The sequence below is a fragment of the Alligator mississippiensis genome, chromosome 5 (assembly GCF_030867095.1).
Source record: "Alligator mississippiensis isolate rAllMis1 chromosome 5, rAllMis1, whole genome shotgun sequence".
Classification (NCBI taxonomy): domain Eukaryota; kingdom Metazoa; phylum Chordata; order Crocodylia; family Alligatoridae; genus Alligator; species Alligator mississippiensis.
This window is the reverse complement of record NC_081828.1, coordinates 172,349,036-172,369,014: the sequence shown is the minus strand read 5'-3', so window position 1 is coordinate 172,369,014 and position 19,979 is coordinate 172,349,036. Positions and strand designations below refer to the sequence as shown.

Sequence of the window (19,979 nt, the reverse complement as noted above, 5' to 3'; positions counted from 1 at the left end):
ATGACTGTTTTGTTTGAAACAGACCAGTTTCTCCTCCTGTCTAATCCAGGAATGAGATCATAATCCTGTGCTCACGACATCAGTCAGGTTGGCAGAGCTATTTCACTGATTCAGCATTTCTCTAACAAGATAAAGGAGGTATAGTAAACAGGCTGTAGTGGACATGGTGCATGAAGCCTGGCAAAGGAATATGATAGGAGAAAGAGCAAATACACATAGGATGAGCAAATAGAGTTAAACTATGTGGGACATTTCTGATGTTCTCCCAGTCTGAAATACCCTCTGTGGTAGGAGCCTTATACCACTGGTCAAAAACAAATGTATGGAATTCTATTGGTATCCTCAGGGCACAGGCTTATTATTTTGGGACGTTCAGAAAATGTTACATCTGCATATGCTGAATATAAGCAAACAGACATAAAACATAATTTATTCCCTAGCAGTTGGCACTTCCCAAGATTTTGGTTGCTAGAAATCTCTAGCAGGCAGAAAACATGCCAACACTCTTTACAAAATGATTTGGCCTCCTCAAAAATTCAGAGTAGATTTAGCTGTAGGATCATTACATCTCTATTGCGTTTAAATCAATATAGCATCTGTGTTTTATACGGAAGTTGGTCAACCAGCACCCAACAAGTCCCAACATATTATAGACACTATGCCACAAAATCTATTATTAAGGTTGCCAAATGCAGTCTTAGAACCCTCTTCCCCACCAATTGCTCATAATTTTGCCAAATTGGAACCTCTATGACTGAAATTCTCCATTTTTGACTCTTTGAATTTACTGTTTAAGAAAGTACAATTTACAAAACAATGATATAGTTGTTTTCAGAATCAAATGTTCAGTTGTTACTACAGCATCTGCTCTCCTGCTCTAAAAGCATATCCAAAACCAGTTTTAATTAAAGCTTGCATGAGGGAAAGCTGAGAAATAATGCATATCAGAATATGAATGGACATCCAAGCAAGATAAATGCTCTCTGGTAGCATACATAGTGTGGTTCATGCTAGAAAAGCAGTTAATTTTACCTCTGTGCCAGAACTAGAACAACTGCAGTGTTAGGTACTAGTTTAAGGTTCTTTGCAACTACATATCCATAACTTAAAGTTGTACCGTTGATGCTTTTATGTCACTGCTTAAACCCAAGCCACAGTCTGAGTTGAAGCCATAACTGGCAAGTAATGGGGGTGAACATACATATACCTGACCCACACCACACTCACCAAGAACACTGACAGATCGCCAGGTCATTGCCACAGAATAGGTGGCAGGACCCAATAAAACGAACAGCAAATATTGTTAGTTTATTTTTTGTCCTTGATTGTATTCAAGACCACTAAATAGACATAAAGACTTCGCTTCTAATGCATTTTCTCTGTAAGCAATTGCCGCACTTACCATAGGAGAATTGCAGGTGGGGAAGCAAATGGCTCATGCTACTGTGAATGGAGGGAGAAAAAAATCCCCCAAAACCACCTTTCCACTAGTTTGTACTATTGAAAAGTTGGCAGACCCCAAACCTAGAAGAGGGAAATTAATTAAAACTAGGAACAAGAGTGGTAAAGCAGATAATGAGATGACAAACAAAAAAAACAAACCCTGCCAATTATTTCTTCTTTCTTTAAGCCCTAACAGTATCAATTCAGGTGGGCAGCTAACTCTTGTTAGTATCTTTTCATTGCTATATATGACATTTGCAAACTCACCTCTGTAAAGTCCAAAGAAACCTTCATAACGTAGCACTTTCTTAAAGCAATCAAAGCTGTTTTTGTACATAAGTTCCCCTACAAATGATCCAGTAGAGCGCTGATTTTGCATTCGAGTTTTCACCAGATCAATTGGGTATACTGCAGTGGCTCCAACAGCTGCAAACAAAATTTGATGCATGGAAAGAAAAAGTACAATTTTTAACCTGCACTAGACACATTCTATGATTATATCTCAATGATCATCTAGGTGTCCTCCATTCCCCCTCTACCCCCTTCCCCTACTACAACATGCACTGGTTCTAAAAGAGATGTCAGAGAAAAATAATTAAATAAAAGCTTGTCACCATAGGCCTCTTTCATTATTAGCCTGTCTCTTATGAAACCAGTTTGATGACAAACCAAGCAGTAAAGCCACCTGTAAATCACTTATCACTTGCTGGTACAAGTGATATATAAAAGCTATATAAAAGCTCCCCTTCTCCACCCCCAGCAACATCCCAACTCACAGTAATGGCTCCATAAGGAAAATAGGGAAAGCTTTGTCTTTACACAGTGAAATGGATGAGGGCGGGGGTGGGGGACGATGGAGGAGGAAAAGTAACAGTGAGAATGTGAGGATGAATCCTTGGCATTCATCCATGACTAACCTCCAGCAACTGAACCCAGGGCAAATCTGTATGCTGATTCTGCTATCTGGATGAGAACAGGGCGCGTCACATCACCAGGAGCTTTCTGTAAATGTAAGGCAAGGAGAAGAAAGGAAAAGAAAAAAAAAACCCCTCTGGTTACTATTACTAGAGTGAAGAACATGTCAATAGAGGAAGCAAGCCAGTGCCAAATTCCACCAGGTATTCCCAAGTATTATGTTGAAGAGCAAACCATAAACATAGTTGTTATCATTTTTGTGTTAACATAAAATGTAACTGCTTATAATTGGAATGGAAGAAACAAGAACAATAGATGCTCCCAGCTCCAACATCAAACAATTGCCCAAATGGTCTATGAATCGATCTCTAGGAAACAAGTAGCCATCTTCTACATACGTAAGCAATTCAGTACAGCACCCCTACACAATCTGGCATTCAACCTGATGGGGAATGAGTTTAAGGATTGCTCTAGTCCAGAATTTCTTCCTAAAAATAAAGAATGAAGGAATCCAGGGGAGACAGAAAATTTGTAAGGCTCTCCTCACATTCTCTTGCCACCATTGACTTCAGTGATACAGTTTGCCATTTTCCCCACACAGTATGAACATTATAGTTGTTGTCACTATTGGAAGTACCTTCAGAGTTTTCTTTTTATGTATTTTTCCCCAGTTTGAAGTACATATCACTTTATTTCTAAGCAAATCCAGCTAAATACAGCAGAGTTTACTACACTATAAATGATTTTTTTCAGTCCCAGGTCACACGTTGATACTAAGATAATAACTGGATGTGAAAGTAGACAAGAAAAGGGAGCAAATGTAAGTCAAACTTTTTGGCACTTTTCCTTTTGAGTAGTATCTTCATATTATCTTAGAACAGCACAAAGCAGAGAAAAGAATACTGAGAAGGTATTCAACTGAGAATTCTTGAGACTGCAACAAACTATTGTCCTATGCATTGAATTTTCAGTTACAATTTACTGCTACCTACTGTAGCTTATGCTACTTGAAATGCAGTCCGAAGCAATTGATTCTTCCTGAAGTCTTCTAGGAACAGACAGTCAGCTTTTGGGAGCCAGCTAATTAGAATTCATCCTAGCACAATCATTACTTGGGCACTGCTAAAAAAAACCCGAGACACTGCCTCAGGCTGGTAAGGGTCATTGCGGGGGGGGGAGGGGCACGCAGGGGGAAAGAGAAGGAGAGAGTAAGACGCACACACATGCACACATGCCTGGCTCTAGGCCTGTTAGTCCTAAAAATGTAGCCTGCATCAACTCTTTGTGGTCAAACTGGCGTCTCTGCACAGACCAAGAGCTCAAAGGAAAAAAAAAATTCATCTCACAAGAAGCAAAACTTAGCTTGCCTTAAACTATATTTTTTCTAAGTCTATCTATATCCAAGATTGTCAATTAAAAAAAAAGACCTGCTAAAACAATACTAAGGAGAAAAGATGGTTCACAGCTACAGAGAAACCAAGTTTGTTTCTGCCTTGTATAACAGATCACTCTGTGTTAAATTAGGTCAAAGTCCTACCATTTCTCTCTTCACAGAACTTACGAACGCTTCTCAAAAGCATTCACATTATGGTGGCAGACCAAACAAAACTCACTCTCATTTCAATATTCAGCAGGACATACAATGCACTCAAACATGTACAAATGCTGGATGCCAAAAATGACACTGATACTGAAAGGGGAAAGTCTTCTCTCATTAAAAACTATTTTGTGGGAAAGAATCAGAGCACAAAACCTCTTCAATGAGCATTTTTTTCTTGAGCAGTCAGATGACACCCATATATATTTTATTATATCCTTACAACCAAATCAATAATTCTTTATCTTTTTAAAAGGGGAGAGTCAAATGAGCAACTTTTGATGCGTAGCAGCATTGCGTTAAGTTGAAGATTCCAACAACTACAAAAAGCCCTGTTTGTTATGGAAAAAGGGAAAATGCCTGACAAGGGGGGCAAGACACCCAGCTTTAGGACTGGAGGAAAGGAACAGTATTATGAAAACTTCACTTCTGCTTCTTTCTTACCTGCCTCTGAGCCTCAGCCAGATTGTATGGCAATGTTCCCTCCTCCAGAGGAGCAATTCTTTCAATGTCAGCTAATGTCATGCGTCTATGGAGATAAAGCAAACACTAAACTGAAATTTACATTAATGAGTAAGAATGGTTTTGCAACCAACTCTAAGTTACCTGTGCTTCTGGGCAGCAAGTGAGATGCTCACTATCCTTCTACCTCCTACCACTTAGCAAAAAAATATGTATATAGATATAAATATAGATATGTAGATAATTTTGACTTACCCTCGGGGCTCATATAAATCTGCTAACTGAAACAAGATGTCAACTTCCATGGGTGTAACCTGACCAAATTTCTGAGCTGCCAGAACAAACTCCTCTGCAACAGTATAAAAATATGAGGGGGGAAAATTAATCAAACCAAAACAAGAAACTCAAAGCATCCGAAAGTCACCATTCATTTTAGTATTAAGAGCAAGACGCTGCAAAAAAATGATCACCACAAAAAGTGCAACCGCCACTATGTAAATCTATGTTTTGAGTGCTATATGTCATGCGAATAAGAGCAGCCTTCTGGTCTTAAAGCTTAGTACTATCAGCAGGATTTAGGATATTTGACATACGGTATCAATCAGTTGCGGGTCAGAAAAACCAAAAGAAAAAAACCAACACATACACAAAAAACCAGGAGACAGAGATGTGGAACTTTTCATGCACAGTCCCAGTAGGCCACATTAATGAAACCTTGGCGTTGCAGAGGGAATTCTCTATAAAAGCGGTTAGATAGAGCAGATAACATCTTGTTCCAAGCTTGTAGATCAGCTTACTGTGCCGCCAATACAAGTTTATGGAATTCTTCAACTACCCTTGAAGGTCACTTTAATAGGCTGCCAAATTGGCAGGAGTCCTAGGAAGTTTCTGAAACCTTTAAATATCTTTACATTCTCTCCTACCCCCAACCCCCATCTTCAATTTATTAGGACCTTCTTTCTGGCTAAAACAAAATGAAAAACCTGGAGGGTGGACTAAGCAGGAGAATGAACACTTGAAGGATACATCAGAGTATGCTAAAAATGTAGACTCACCTCCTGTTGTTTCTTTGATTGATTTAAAAGCATATGGATGAGCTCCCTCCCCCACGTGAATGCCACAGGAAAACTCCCAGACTTTACAATCAGAACATTTCTACTAACCTTTAGTGACTTCCACATCTTTTCTATTTCCAGCCAGAGTACTGTAGATCTTTCTAATGAGCTCCATGTTGTTAAGGAGTGAATTAAATCCATTAAAATAGGAAAAGCTGACCTGATGGGAAGTGGTACCTCCAGCAGCCTAGAATAGAGAGACAGTAGAAAGGGAGAGGGTAGAAGAGATGAGAGTTAATGTTTCACAACAGTATAGGATTAAGAAAAATCTTTAAATAACATTTTGAAACAGTACTATAAAAGTAAAAATGTCAATAGCAAGAGATTCTTTTTTAATGAAAAATAAGTTCTATGAAAGTTTCTTATGTTACTGAAACTAATCATGACCAGAATGTAAAACTCTCCCTACCCCTATAAACCTAAACAAATACATATGCAGGATTATAACAACATGACCAGTAGTAATTTACAGAGTTCAGGTTTCAGTACTGTTTCAGTTGGAAATGTTTTATATGTTCACTTATTTCTTCTAATGAGCAAATCTTAAAGCCTTTTAGATGTAAAGTATATTAATACACAAAAACAACAAAACCCGAAACAAGTTCTGTAAAAGGTCAATTCAAACATTTCAATTCACAGCCTGTTTTGAGCTTTCATTTAAGTACAAGGGTATAGGTTGTAGCTGTGTTGGTCTAAGGACACAGGCAGACAAGGTTCTTTTGGTAAATATGATATAGAGTTGGTCTAATAAAAGGTATCAGATTTACCAAAAGAACCTTGCCTTCATTTAAATACAACACTAAGAAACCTAGCAGATTTCAGACCACTGCAAACATTTCCCTAAAATGACAATACTTAAATTGATTTGGGGTGAAATAATTAGAATTCTAATGTTAAAAATGAACTTAATTCACATTTGATTAAAAAGGACAAAATCTAGCGGAGTGGGTAATGGTACTAGGAAGGCAGGAAATGGGTCAGAAATCATCCTCAGTCCACAAAATATTAGTTTCATAACATTCTAGATCCTGGCCTCATTAAATAAAATTTCCAGTACTTTTCTGAGGCAACATAATCATAGTTCCCAAACAGATCTCCTCAAGATTCTCCCTCACACATCAACAGAAGCATAGTAGACAATCTGAGCAGGGACAAGCCCAGACTCTGGAGTACTTGAGAGAGGACTGCATCAGAAGACAAATGATAAAGCTCAGATAAAGTGTCTTCTTCAGTGGAACTACAGCCTTATAAGGCTGAATTTGGCTTATTCTTTATACATGCTAAAAGATACTTGCTTCTGAAAAATAATTCACCTGATAACAACAGGACAAACTAGAAAAGTTAGCAACAGTAGCAAAAATGCTAGAACAGTTGAATGCTATTGTGAATACCTGAGAGAAAAGAAATAATTCAAAGTGCCCTAGAAGGTAGAAAGATGGGCAGGAAGCAACAAATTGTATTTATACCAAAAAAATGCAAACCAAGCGTAACTGATGTGACAGAATCATTTTACCCAAGTACATTCAACATGTTGGCATTTAATGTGAAATATACAACTGAATAACAGTTACTTCAAAAAAGAACTGTAATGTCAATAGTGAATATGAAATCAGTGTGCTGTAAACATAATATAGGGAAGGGAAACAAAAGAAAAAGGGTGCACAGGAAAGCATTGTCAGGCTGCCTGTGCAGAGCCTTAGTATCAAAGAAAATAACATCACTGTACCTGGCTCTGAGGAGCCCTTGCCAATCACAATACTGGATTCGGATCTCAGCAATATTACAGATACAGGAACATTATTAGATATTTGTCACAAGGATGGCATCATATAGCGTGGTACACTTAAAACTTGACTCAACAATATATTGGGGGGGGGGGGGGGGGGAGGGATAAGTGTTGGACCAGTGTTGAAATAAGTTCAGCAACCAAGCTGAAATGGAAGAAAACTGCCTTGATAACCAAATAAGTCTTACTTAATTTCCACCCATACTATATTATTTTAAAAGCTCAACAGATCACACAGTTGCTAGCAAAATAATATCTTCAAGTGTTTCACTGATCCAAATACCCAAAGCAATAATGAACAATTAATGGAACTTTAACCTTTCAAAACAATTGTTTCAAGAATAACTAGCACTCATGGTGCTCTGGTGTAGTGCCAGAGGACTGGAAAAGGGCCAATGTGGTTCCCATTTTCAAAAGAGAGGAAGGAGGACCCAGGGAACTATAGGCCAGTTAGTCTTACCTTGATCCTGGGTAAGCTTTTTGAGAGAACTATCCTGGCGCATGTCCACAAGGGGCCAGCAGGGGAGGTTATGCTGAGGGGCAAACAGCATGGGTTCATTAGAGGCAGGTCCTGTCAGACCAACCTGGTGGCTTTCTATGACCAGGTCACAAAAGCCTTAGACGCAGGTGTAGCAGTGGACATAGTCTTTTTGGACTTCAGGAAGGCCTCTGACACTGTCTCTCACCCCATTCTCATTAAAATACTAGGGGACTGTGGCATTGACATCTACACAGTCAAATAGGTCGCTAACTGGCTGGAGGGCCACACCCAGAGACTGGTGGTGGATGGGTCATTTTTGACCCGGAGGGATGTGGGCAGTGGGGTCCACCAGGGCTCGGTCCTCGGACCCGAAATTAGTATGCATAAATTTGTTATATTTATTTTTACTTTGATCTTAAAGTAAATAGTATAGTGCTAGCTGCTTAGCATATTAGTAAAGCATCTAGGTTCTCCTTAACTGGAGAAAAATGTGTTGTGTTATATGGGATTAGGTGCCATAACATTTGCATCTCTGTTTCAAAATCCTGGATCTTCCAGTGGATCTGCCTAGGTGGAGGATCAGCCTTACTTCCAGGCTGATCCTCCACCTAGGCAGTCATTGGGACTTTTCCCTTTGCCTACAAGAGGAGCTGGATCAAGACCTTTTATGCCAAAAACAAGGCTCTGCCTGAGAGGAGGTTAAAACAGGGTTTAAAAAATCAGCACAGAAAAGGGACAAAACTGAGTGTGCTCAAGGCTGCTATTCTTAGCCTGCCCCTTACAGAGACCAAATAGGTAGTTTGTCCTAACAACAGGGGCCTGTCTTCATGGAAACATAAGTTCTCTGGGGTTCTGTTTCATGTTCAACACAGGGCACCACAACAGTTACAGATTTATTCATTTTTCACCTGTTTTTCTCAGGAAATGCCAAATACTAGCTGTGGAATGGACTGCTTTTCCTTTTATTATTTGTTTGAATGCTGCATTTCCAGCATGGATACTGATGAACTGGGGTGGTGGATGGGTCATTTTCGACCTGGATGGATGTGGGCAGTGGGGTCCCCCAGGTCTCAGTCCTCGGACCCGCGCTGTTCAACATCTTCATCAGTGACTTGGATGAGGGGGTAAAAAGCACCCTATTCAAATTTGCTGATGACACTAACATGTGGCGGAATGTGGGCACGCTAGAAGGGAGGAATAGGCTGCAATTGGACCTAGACAGGTTACAGGGGTGGGCAGATGAGAACAGGATGGGTTTCAACACTGACAAGTGCAAGGTGCTGCACTTGGGGAGGAAGAACCAGCAGCATATCTACACGCTGGGGAACTCCCTTCTTGTCAGTGCAGAGGCAGAAAAGGATCTTGGAATCATTACTGATTCCAAGATGAACATGGGCCGACAGTGTGGGGACGCAGACAGGAAGGCCAACCACACCTTGTCATGCATCCACAGATGCATCTCGAGCAGGTCCAAGGAGGTGATCCTCCCCCTCTATGCGACACTGGTCAGGCTGCAGTTGGGAGTACTGCATCCAGTTCTGGGCACTGCACTTCAGGAGAGATGTGGACAGCATTGAAAGGGTTCAGAGGGCCACCTGCATGACAGGGGGCAGCAGGGCAGGCCCTCCGAGGAGAGGCTGAGGGACCTGAACCTGTTCAGCCTCCACAAGAGAAGGCTGAGGGGGGACCTAGTGGTCTATTACAAACTAATCATAGGGGACCAGCAGGCATTGGGGGAGTCCCTGTTCCCCTGAGCACTACCAGGAATGACTAGAAATAACGGTCACAAGCTGGCAGAGGGTAGATTCAGACTAGACATCAGGAGGCGCTACTTCACTGTCAGGGTGGCTAGGACCTGGAACCAACTTCCAAGCAAAGTGGTGCTGGCTCCTACCCTGGGTGGTCTTTAAGAGGAGGTTAGATGAACACCTCACTGGGGTTGTTTGACCCCAGTACTTTTTCCTGCCATGGCAGGGGGTCGGACTTGATGATCTGCTCAGGTTCCTTCCAACCCTACCAACTATGAAACTACTCGGGTAGGAGACAATGACTTCCTGGAATAACATTCTGAAATAATATGTTAGTCCAATAAAGCTGAAATTTGTCAGCCATTAATAAGGCCCATTTCTTTGCTTGAAATCCTGCACAAGGAAGTCCTAGTGGGATCTCTAAAGATCTCATCTTAAGAAGAGAGTCTATAATGTGGGTTATTATATATTTTAATCCAACTTGGTTCTTGTATTCTGAGTCTGGGTGATGGGCACAGGGTGCAAATAGATGCATAGGAAAGGGAGCCATCTCTTGGTGCATGTTTGTCCAGTGCCTTGCAAAATGGAGCTCTGATTTTGTTGCAGCTCCTGGATACTACCACATTAAAAATAAGCCATGCAGAACTTACAGCTACTAGACATTCTTCTACAAATGGTGTCAACATATGTGGCCGGATAGTAACCAAAATATCCCTGAAGTCCATAGCAGTGACTCTTCCAGCTTGAGCATTGTCTCGCTGCACAAATGCTTGTTTCGCATGTTCCAACTGTATCTCCTGAAAACACATGAAAACAAATTTAATTGTAACTTCTTTATATTCTGCTATTTCTGTATTTCATGAATGGGCAAGCCATAGGTCAATTCCATAGCACATCTCAGTCTACCATGTCTCCATGGATGGATGTGAGCAGAGTTCTACATGTATTATCATTCAACTATTCCCAGCTGTGACAATTAAGTCCTTTACTAATGTATTTGATAGGTTAAAAAAAACCCCTATATTTAATTGAATCTAAGATGAGGTTTTCTCCCCTCAATCAGCATGGGGGGAAAAGCCCCTCATTTTAGATTTCCGTGCAAAATCAGACAGCAGAGGGGCGGCTGCCTGATTCCCCAAACACCCCCCCCCCCCCCCCCGTGGACTATAGCGGGGGGGGGGGGGGGGGAACAGGGGACGGGACACAAATTTAGGACAACCTTCCAAGAATTAGATTCCATACCTGGAAGATTATAACAAAATTGAAATTTTTCTATATACATAATCTAATTATTAGGGGATTGTGTTAAATACAGGGTCATCTTAGATTTGAATATAATACAGTAAGCTCAAAGTCTGTGCATTAGGTTACACTATTAATGACACAGTTAATATGCCAATGCGGTTGGGCTCTCATCTGTGTATTTTACTGAGTCTACAAGTGTCATATAAAACTGAGTTTAGAAGGAATTCTCTGAGGCAGGGCTGCTATACATAGCTGGAGAAGCCAGGGAAAACTAAGAGACCGTTTGAAAGCCAGAAGCTTGTCCCTCTAGAAAACATGCCAGGACTGGCTTTAGGGAGTCATTTGAAGAGAGAGATCAAATAAGGCTCGGAAAGTCCTGAGGCAGAGTTTCCCTTCAAAAGCAGCAAGATCTGCAACAGCTATTTATATGCTACGAAGAGCCCTTGAAGTTGACAGATCTAATCTTACTCGTTTCTCTTCTAGGGCTTTTCTCTGCTTACAAAGTGTAGGGAGACACAATGGGGTATAAACAGCTATAACAGGGAACTGGGGTGGGGGGAAAGGGAGGATGGCTGGTAACAGACCTCCTCTGCTCAAGGGCTGTATACCTGGGTAGGTTATGAACAAGCTGCAGAAAGAGAAGGCTGGGAGGGGTGAGTGAGGTGGAATCGACCTTGTACGCGCATGTTCAGCAGAGCAGGCTGAACTACTGCCAGGAATTAAACTCAGGGGGTTTAAAGTATAAATGGTAATCTTTATGCTCAATGTTAGGGTCATCCTAATGACAAGTACAGGAATAACCTCAGTGCTAAGAGCAGGTAGAGATATAGTTCTCAACTTATCTGATAGTATTAGCTCATACTTTCATAGTTTGAGATTCAAACACATCAATACAGGGAAGGCAGAGGAAGAACACACAAATCAGCCCCAAAAATATTATAATCTGCAAATGACTATGTCCCTACCTAACAGAGGTTGACTCTCATCATCATTCAGTGAAGGTAGTGAGGTTTTAAGACTATACCACTCAAAATCCAAACCTACATGTATCAAACCACAGAACTGCATGATGTCAAAGTTAGCTATTTATTTTTGGCCTAATTTTGTATGAAATCGTGAGCACAGAATGTTAAAGATTTCCATGTTCAGGATCAATTCCTTTCAGAGGGAAGTAGGAAAAAAGCAGATATTTTAGTATGCCATCCCTTCTAGTTTTGAATCACATTAAAATTTCTTTTCCCTGGAAACATATTGCTTACTTTTAGCCCATACCCGCAATTATACCTGCATAAGAACTTGGAAAACAAAGAAAAACTGAGTAAGACCAAGTGCTGTCAGATGTAGTAAACATGTCTTAGGAAAGACAGAGACATTATACTATTATTTCCACCATTTACATTTAAAAAAAAAATCTTAAAAGTCAAATTAAACTGAGACTTGTACTAATCAAGAATCGCAATCATACTACCGGGCAAAATGCAGTCTTCAATGATAAGTAGAGGAAATCAATATTCATTTCATACGCAACACCAGCATTCAATGGGGTATGGAATGAAGGGCAAAAGGCAAGTTCAATATCTGTGATGCCATGCAAACCTGAAAGAGGGGGGGATGAAGGGGGTGGGGGAGAAGGAGAAAGCGAGCTCAGGCTCCTGCCTTCTTAAGTAAATTTTAGTTTAATTTTTAATTGACATTTTAAAATTTACTTGGTGCCATCAACATTCCAAAGCATATTAAGCACATTGCACAAAGAAAAGACTGATATATGTTTCAATGCTCTTATTCGCCCACTGGATTATTTAAAAATTCAGCTTTAAAGGAGAGATGTTTTATGTGAGTTATACTATCTTAGTCATTGCATTTGAGTTGTTACAACTCCAGGTCTGTCACATTTCCATTGCATTACAACCCACTATGTGGAGGTGTTGCAATTTAGTAATAACATGCTCTCTGGTTGAATCTGGCCACATAAGTTCTTGCTTCACCTGGGTCATGATTATCATTCCATTTAGTTTAATAAATTTTGAAGGAAGCAGTTTTCAGGAGGTCTAAGAAGGAAGAAGTTCAAGAACACAAGACTTGTCAGTTTGAGACAAGCAGCAACTTAAGGAGTCAACTTGCACTTGGCTTAGTAAATGCTGATCATCCTCTGACAGAAAGGGAAGGGACATATACATGCTTATCCCTCTGTTGCACTGGCAGAAATACCATGGAAAAATACATTTAGTATCAAAATGAACACTCAAACATTAGAAGTCTCCATTTCTAAATTCAAACTACTTTGGAATCTCTGTACTTCAGCAAAAAATCAGGAGGGCCAGTCATAAACATGGTAATACCAAGGTAGAGCAGTAAACATGTAGGACATGTTTCCAACCTTTTGTGCTACACTTCCTTGCTTTCTGATTGTAAGCAAGTTCATTATTGTAACAATTTTTGTAGAGATTTTTTAGTCAAGTTATAAAAAATGATGGCACACGCTCATTTAATGGTGCAATAGGAACTGTTCCCACATATGCATGGATCAACACTTGATATTGGGATTGGGGAATCAGACCCCACTTATGCAACTACTACTTGCCAGTGATAATCTCAAACTCTTCCTGCACAGGTAAACTGAAAGCCGAGTGCCTGCTGAACTGGCAGTTCCAGGTCTGTGACTGACAATCAACTGGCTGTCAGTCTCAGTCCCAGTCCCAGACTCCAGTGGGGTCATCCTGGGGCTCAGACCAACAACTGACCGACTGTGGGGCCCAGGCCTAGGATTCCACCGAGCTGCCTGGTGGAGACCCCTGTGTGGTCCTCTGGCTGGAGGAGCTGTTAACTAAGCCCCACTATGTAACTGGCATCAGGCTGCACAGCGGGGCATCCTGCCACACATTCAACTTAAGGTACAACAGAAAACAGCCAGAAAATTGTGTGTGGCTGGTTCATATGTTGTGGTGACATTAACTGCCTAAACATCTAGCCTGATTGGTGTTTAAGATGTGATGAACAGGTTAATTGCATCTTAAGTATAACGCCTGCCAGGGGCCTAAGATAGTTTTGTAGCTTAACCTTGGTTTGGCATTAAACCCACCAAGGGAACTGGAAATGCAAGATGCAATGGGACCCAAAGGCCATATTTTAGAAAGCCCTGTTTCTTGTTGGGTTCCAAGTGCTTTAGTGGCCTTGACTACAATCTGATTTATCCCCATCCTTACATCTTGCCAATGTTGCTTCAATTGAAATCTGCCCAATATACATATAACTAGAGATCTTTTAACCAGGCTAAGTAACTTGCAACAGTAGAAAACTAAACACACAAACTGTCATCACCTTGCTTCATACTGATGCCAGTCCTGGCTGGAAAGATTATAAGTATAGAAAAGCAAAAATACACTTATGGTTTATTATATGAACCATGAAGATCCAGTTCTTGATCTGAAAACATACTGAGGCCCAAGGACAAAGGTCTAGATTCTTAAAGGTTTTTCCCCACCCACATCTTTTAATAACTCTAAATGCTTTTAATACATTCTCAAAACCCGAGACAAAACAAAACAAAAACAAACCTATTCCAAACATACAATCCTCACTGAAAGCGTTTTAACTAAGTTTCTGTGGTGCTATTTTGAGATGCACTGAGCATGATCTACCTTCTTAGTTACATGAAGTAGAAATAGTAATTACCTTCTGTCAATTAGTCTCCAAAAATATGAGCAAAACAAACAGAGGACATAAAAGTAAATATGGGCAATTCTTATGTAATAAAATTAAGGTCTTGGAAAGCCAAAATTGTCATATAAACTCCATCACATGAAAAACCCTTTTGTAATGTCAGTATACTGAGTAACAAAGTAATAAAATCCTAGAGTGTTCAATTTAAAAGAAAGGCTACCTATTCTAGCCATCTTGAAGTCAGAAAGTTAAGACATTTCACAGCATGACTAAATACATCTCAAAATGATTCTCAGTAGCTGCTAGCAATTAGTCTGAAAGTGATGTGCTATTTGTGTCACTGCCAGTGTTACACAGGCAGCCAGTGTCAAAAATGCCACTTTTTAAACAAAAAAAGTGAAATGGTCCATTTCTTGAAGATTCAGATATGCAAATTGTAAATAAACTTGGTTTGCAGATAAATGTTGCTGTTTAATTGGGCTGATAAGCATTTCCTCTATCTTTCAAAAGAAAGACTGCCTAAGTAAACAAAATATGCTTAAAAACTACTTTATAGGAAAAACAAACTGAATTGCTTCTCAATATAAAAATACCCCCCACATCTCAAACGTTCCTTAAATTAGGATTTCCGTAGTCCCTATGCATAACTTTAAAAATAACCTTATCCCTTGATAGTTGGAGCCTGAAATTCTTTAAGTCTTTACGGGGTGCATCTACATGTGCGCTTTACTATGTAGTTGACTACAGGTTTCTCTCGCTTTCTGCTGCACATGTGTTCCTGGAAAACAGTGCATAACTCGAATTTGCATAAAGGGAACCCACTTTACAATGTAACAAATAGGGATACATTCCAAGACCTTGACTGTACTGACCCCCAGACCCACTGCTACCACTTTTACAAGACAATTTTGGTACTCAGCAACAGTACCCACAAGCATAGGGCACTATCATAATGGGGATGGCAACTACAGAAACACGATGCAGACAACGAGCCAGGAGCACAGATGCACATAGGAGACTATATTTTGGCATGTGCCAATCCCACAACACACTGCACAAAGCAGCTGACTGTGGGCTTCCACCACACTGATCGTATAAGAGTGAATTTACCTCACATATAATGAATTTCTGGTATAAAAAGGGTCACTGCATAAGAGCAAATTCACACATACAGAACCAGCATAAAGTGAGGGAACCCTGTAATTAGCTCTGCAGTAAAGCATCACTGTCTACATATGTGCCAGTATAAGGGCGCAGTAAATTAACTCCACCATAATATAGACAGTACTGTCCTATCTTACGGTGCAGTTACTTACTCCACCAAACCACATGTGTAGACGGTGATAGGGCCTGGCTGGGGCACAAGGGTGCCAAAGTGTGGTGGCTGCCTGCTGCACAGCTACATACTTGTCCTCTCGTGCTCCAAACAGCCCTTCCGCTGCCTGGTGCCACCCAGCCAGTCCCTCTGTTGTTCCACCCCAGCTCAAACTGCTGCTGACCCAGGCATGTGTACAGATGCTGCAACTGGGAGCAGTGTTCTCCAGATGAAACAGCTCTGGAGTTTATCGTGTCACCTTAATTGAATGTGTAGATACACCCTGCAAAATTAATTTGCACATGATAGCAAGCACTCTGGCACCAGAGTTTTAAAAAAAAATCTAGGTGGGATTTCATTAACTTCAGCTTTCCCTTACAGCTCATTAAAAATGTCATTCATTTTCCACTTTATGTGATGATTTAGGTTCAGCTACGACTAATATTTCCAACTGATCAGCATTCATTTGATGCAACACAAACCTTTCCACCACAGCAGATTGTGAGGTCTCATTTACAGGAATTATTACCACATCAAGTAGCATGCCAGAACCAAGCAAAATCCCAGTTAATGTGTAAATTTATTTAACAGACCTATACACAAGTGAATACAAAATCTGATTCATAAATCAGTATTATACTCTGGGTGGTTTTTGATATTGTTCTGCTTAAATGGTTACAGACTTCAAGCACTTCTGAACTATGCAGTCACAGAAGCATCTGCAGTATAGTACAGACCTCCTCAAACTAACTTCAAGCTAGCTAAATGAAAAGCAGGATAAATTAGCCTACTCCAAACTCCATGCTGCAATGTGGGGACTATCAGTAGCCAATTTAGTTTAAAAGTGAATACAGGTAGAAGTACTCTCTCACACAAGAAGCACTTTTGTTTAAACCAAGAACAAATCTCAGTTCTTGCACATAAATGAAACTTGTTACATTGTCATCTAGCTTCAGTATGTCAGAAGCAACAATTAATTTAGCTACTATTACAGAAAATGAATATGTAAGAAATCAGAAGTGTACCTTATACAGTAATAGGAGTCAGTAGATGACAAGCAAAAGGGATTCCTTTTAATTTCTTTGGATTATTTCATTAAAAGAACAAGTGGGGTTGTGCCTGCAAAGCAGTACCTAAAGTGTATTACACAACTCATATGGTCCAAGTTAAGAGCAATAGAAGGATCATTCACACATCAAGAATGTAAGGTGGTAACTCAGTATCCACTATGGTCTCCTGCTGCCTAAGGTCCAAGGTCTAGACTTGAGAACAAGAAGACTGACTTGAGCACAGAGAAAATGTCAGAGGGAAAAGAAGAATATCACAGGTTACAAAATTAAAGAAAGATTTTTATACATGTAAATAGTATTTCTCGAGTTTATGTTGAGAGTAGTTTCTGCTGAAACTTCAGCATCCATAATGTAATGCTGTAAGGCAGAGGGCAGTAATGAAGTTCATCCGCTTTAGTGATTTATAGCTACATGAACTGTGTAACTACATGTACCAGTTTATTATGATTGCCCCAGCATCCTGGCAGACTGTAGTGAAATTGGGCATTTGTCAGTTTCAATAAAAATCCTAGAACAATTAGAGTCCCCCTGTGACCTCCAACAAAGCTGAGTGTACCTTCAGCAGCTGCCTCGCCACTTCCCCAAAGGAATACTGCTTATTTTTAAGAGCTATTTTAGCTTTGTCCTGCTAAAATGACTGAAAAGCAAAAAACTGAAGAAAGCGCAGAGCCTCTGCTGTGGTCCCCAGACCAGAACAGTTGGCTGGTGATGGTTCAGACAAGGCTGGAGGCTTGTAAAGGGGAAGGAGGAAGAAATGGGAGTAGACAGGGGGGCACATTTTTTTCAGAAGGGCTGGTCAAAAACACTCCCTGAAAAAAATCATCAGGTCCATGATAGAATTTTTGACCAAGATGAAACAAGTGCCTGCCACAGAAGAGTTAATACCCTTTAGATTACAGGTGGCACCTGAGATGAGGGAAAATCGAGTCTAAAACCTGCTCTGCCTGGTTTGGTCTGAGGCCTTAAACCTGACTTTCCCAAACCCCATGCAAGTATCTTAGCCATGAGCCTACTGATCATCCTGGGTGATCCTATCACACTTACTTTTTAACATAAACAAAATTTGAAAGGCCTTTGTTTCAGCTGAACCAAAATAGGTGACTAAACCTTGACTTTTTCACAAAACAGAATTTTTGTTTTCCAGCCTTCCTTACCTTATTGGATTGTAAATGATGAAACTGAAGATGAAAGGAAAGGAATGAGAGGTAAGAAAAATAAAGATACCAAGAAAAGAAAAAGTGAATATTTTGACAGAAAAGGAGAAATAGAGGTTGTCTGTAGAACTGGTGTCCGGTGCAAATTTCTATTTTTTAAGGAATGATTAAAAAAAAAGCTAAAAAAGCAGCCACATGCAAAAGAACAGGAGTAGGTCATACATGACTTGGAAATGGGGCTGAAGTTTAAGATGTGAGCAACTTTTCTAAATTCTGATAAACCTGAGATAGTAAATTACTAAATAATCTATTTCCATTACAGGGGAGAGAGGAGCAGGGTTCTGAATAATAAGAATCAGTGATAAAAATCAAGCAATGGAAGTAGGGTAATGAATAATTTACTCCTGTCTGTACTTTTCTTTCATGCAAGTACACTTCAGGGCAAGGGTGGGCAAAATACGGCCCATGGGCCAGATTCGGCCTGCCAGGCACTTCCATCCGGCTTGTGGAGCCCTTTCAAATCCCAGGTAATGACGGCTGCCTGCCTGAAAGTCTCCAGCAGCAGTCGGTGGCATCAGTCACCAGCTGCAGGCACCTTGGGCTGCTTACTTGGGCTCTGGTTGTAAAGCAACCAACCCTGACCCCAGCCCACCCCAGCAGGCCTTGTGGAGGGGTAGGAGGGGATGGGCCAGATCCTGTGGCACCGGCGAGGGGAAGAGAAACTGACCACGATGGTATTTGTGATGGCAACATGTGATCTCTAGGAATCAGACACTTCAAGTACAAATGAGAACTATTTTATGGAAACTGTGAATTTTTTTCTATGTGAAATGGACATGATCACTGTAGAGCCAGGAAGGATTTGCACTGGTAACTCCAAAATGAGACTCCACATCTCCTTATGAGTTCCATCTAAACTTTACCAAAATTTGAGTTTTGCCTCACAACTCCAAATAAGCAGGCAAATTAAGTAGGATTGGTGGTATGCAACAGAATATGATTGCACTTATGATATTCTACCCCCTCTTCAGACAAAGAGTTAATTAGGCTCTGCTCCACAAAGTCAATTTGAAGCATTTGTCTCAATAGCATTACCTTAATTATTCCTCATCAAAATGATACTACCTCCTACTGTGAACTAACATCCTTGTGTAAATAAAAAAGAAAAAAAATCCTGCAGTCTTATAATAGGTTCTTGCCTTAAAACTTTTGTGTAAAAATCTCATATTGGCACTCAATGCATTAAAAAGGACACAATCACGACATGCAGATGTCTTGCTTTTTTACCTATTACTTTCTTCCTGATGGTAACTATTTTTACTAGTACCATTTGAAATAAGAAGTAACCACTCTTTGATTTGCTATTTGTAGACTTTTCTTTAAGTAGCAGAACACCCAAAACTATGGACACAAAAGGGATTCCTTCGAAAAGAGAAAGCTTATCTATTCTCCGTGCAACACAACAGTAGTGTAAACTAGGGGTAGTTGAGGAGGACACCAGTCCTGGGCCCTGATTTAAAAGGACAATAATGGTGGTAGCTGCTTTTGCCAGTCCAGCCACTGCTGCTGTCTAGGGCACAAAAACTGCTTTTCCAGGGACTCAGTCCCTGGCAAAATCATTTCAAGAGGATACATTTCTAGGCACTTGGAGGAGAGGAAGGAGAGGAACAGTTAGCATGGGTTCACCAAAGGCAAGTCATACCTGACTAATCTGATTGCCTTCTATGACGAGGTGACTTGTTCTGTGGATGCGGAGAGACCAGTGCATTGTGTTATAACCTTGATTTTGGCAAGGCTTTAGATATGGTCTCCTACAACATTCTCACAGGTAAGCTAAGGAAGTATGAGCTGGATGAATGGACTGTAAGATGAATAGAAAACTGGCTGGAGCATCAGGCTTAGAGGGTAATAATCAATGGCTTGATGTCTAGTTGGGAGCTGATATCAAGTAGAGTGCCCTAGGGGTTGGTCCTGGACCTGGTTTTGTT

At 40.5% G+C, this 19,979-nt stretch overlaps 1 protein-coding gene across 2 annotated transcripts in view; it reads right to left on the bottom strand.

Moving 5' to 3' along the window:
• The window catches only part of SLC25A13 (solute carrier family 25 member 13), a 136,330-nt gene that overhangs the window by 44,775 nt on the left and 71,576 nt on the right, over window positions 1-19,979 (bottom strand). For both annotated transcript variants that reach the window (XR_009462647.1, XM_014603112.3), the window contains exons 6-11: window positions 10,198-10,344; window positions 5,581-5,719; window positions 4,673-4,766; window positions 4,400-4,484; window positions 2,361-2,445; window positions 1,711-1,869 (exon numbers count right to left, since the gene is read on the bottom strand). Coding sequence is in view for 1 of the 2 variants with exons in the window: in XM_014603112.3 (XP_014458598.2) it covers window positions 1,711-1,869; window positions 2,361-2,445; window positions 4,400-4,484; window positions 4,673-4,766; window positions 5,581-5,719; window positions 10,198-10,344 (709 nt within the window). In the remaining variant the exon portion in view is untranslated. The remainder of the gene's footprint in view (window positions 1-1,710; window positions 1,870-2,360; window positions 2,446-4,399; window positions 4,485-4,672; window positions 4,767-5,580; window positions 5,720-10,197; window positions 10,345-19,979) is intronic.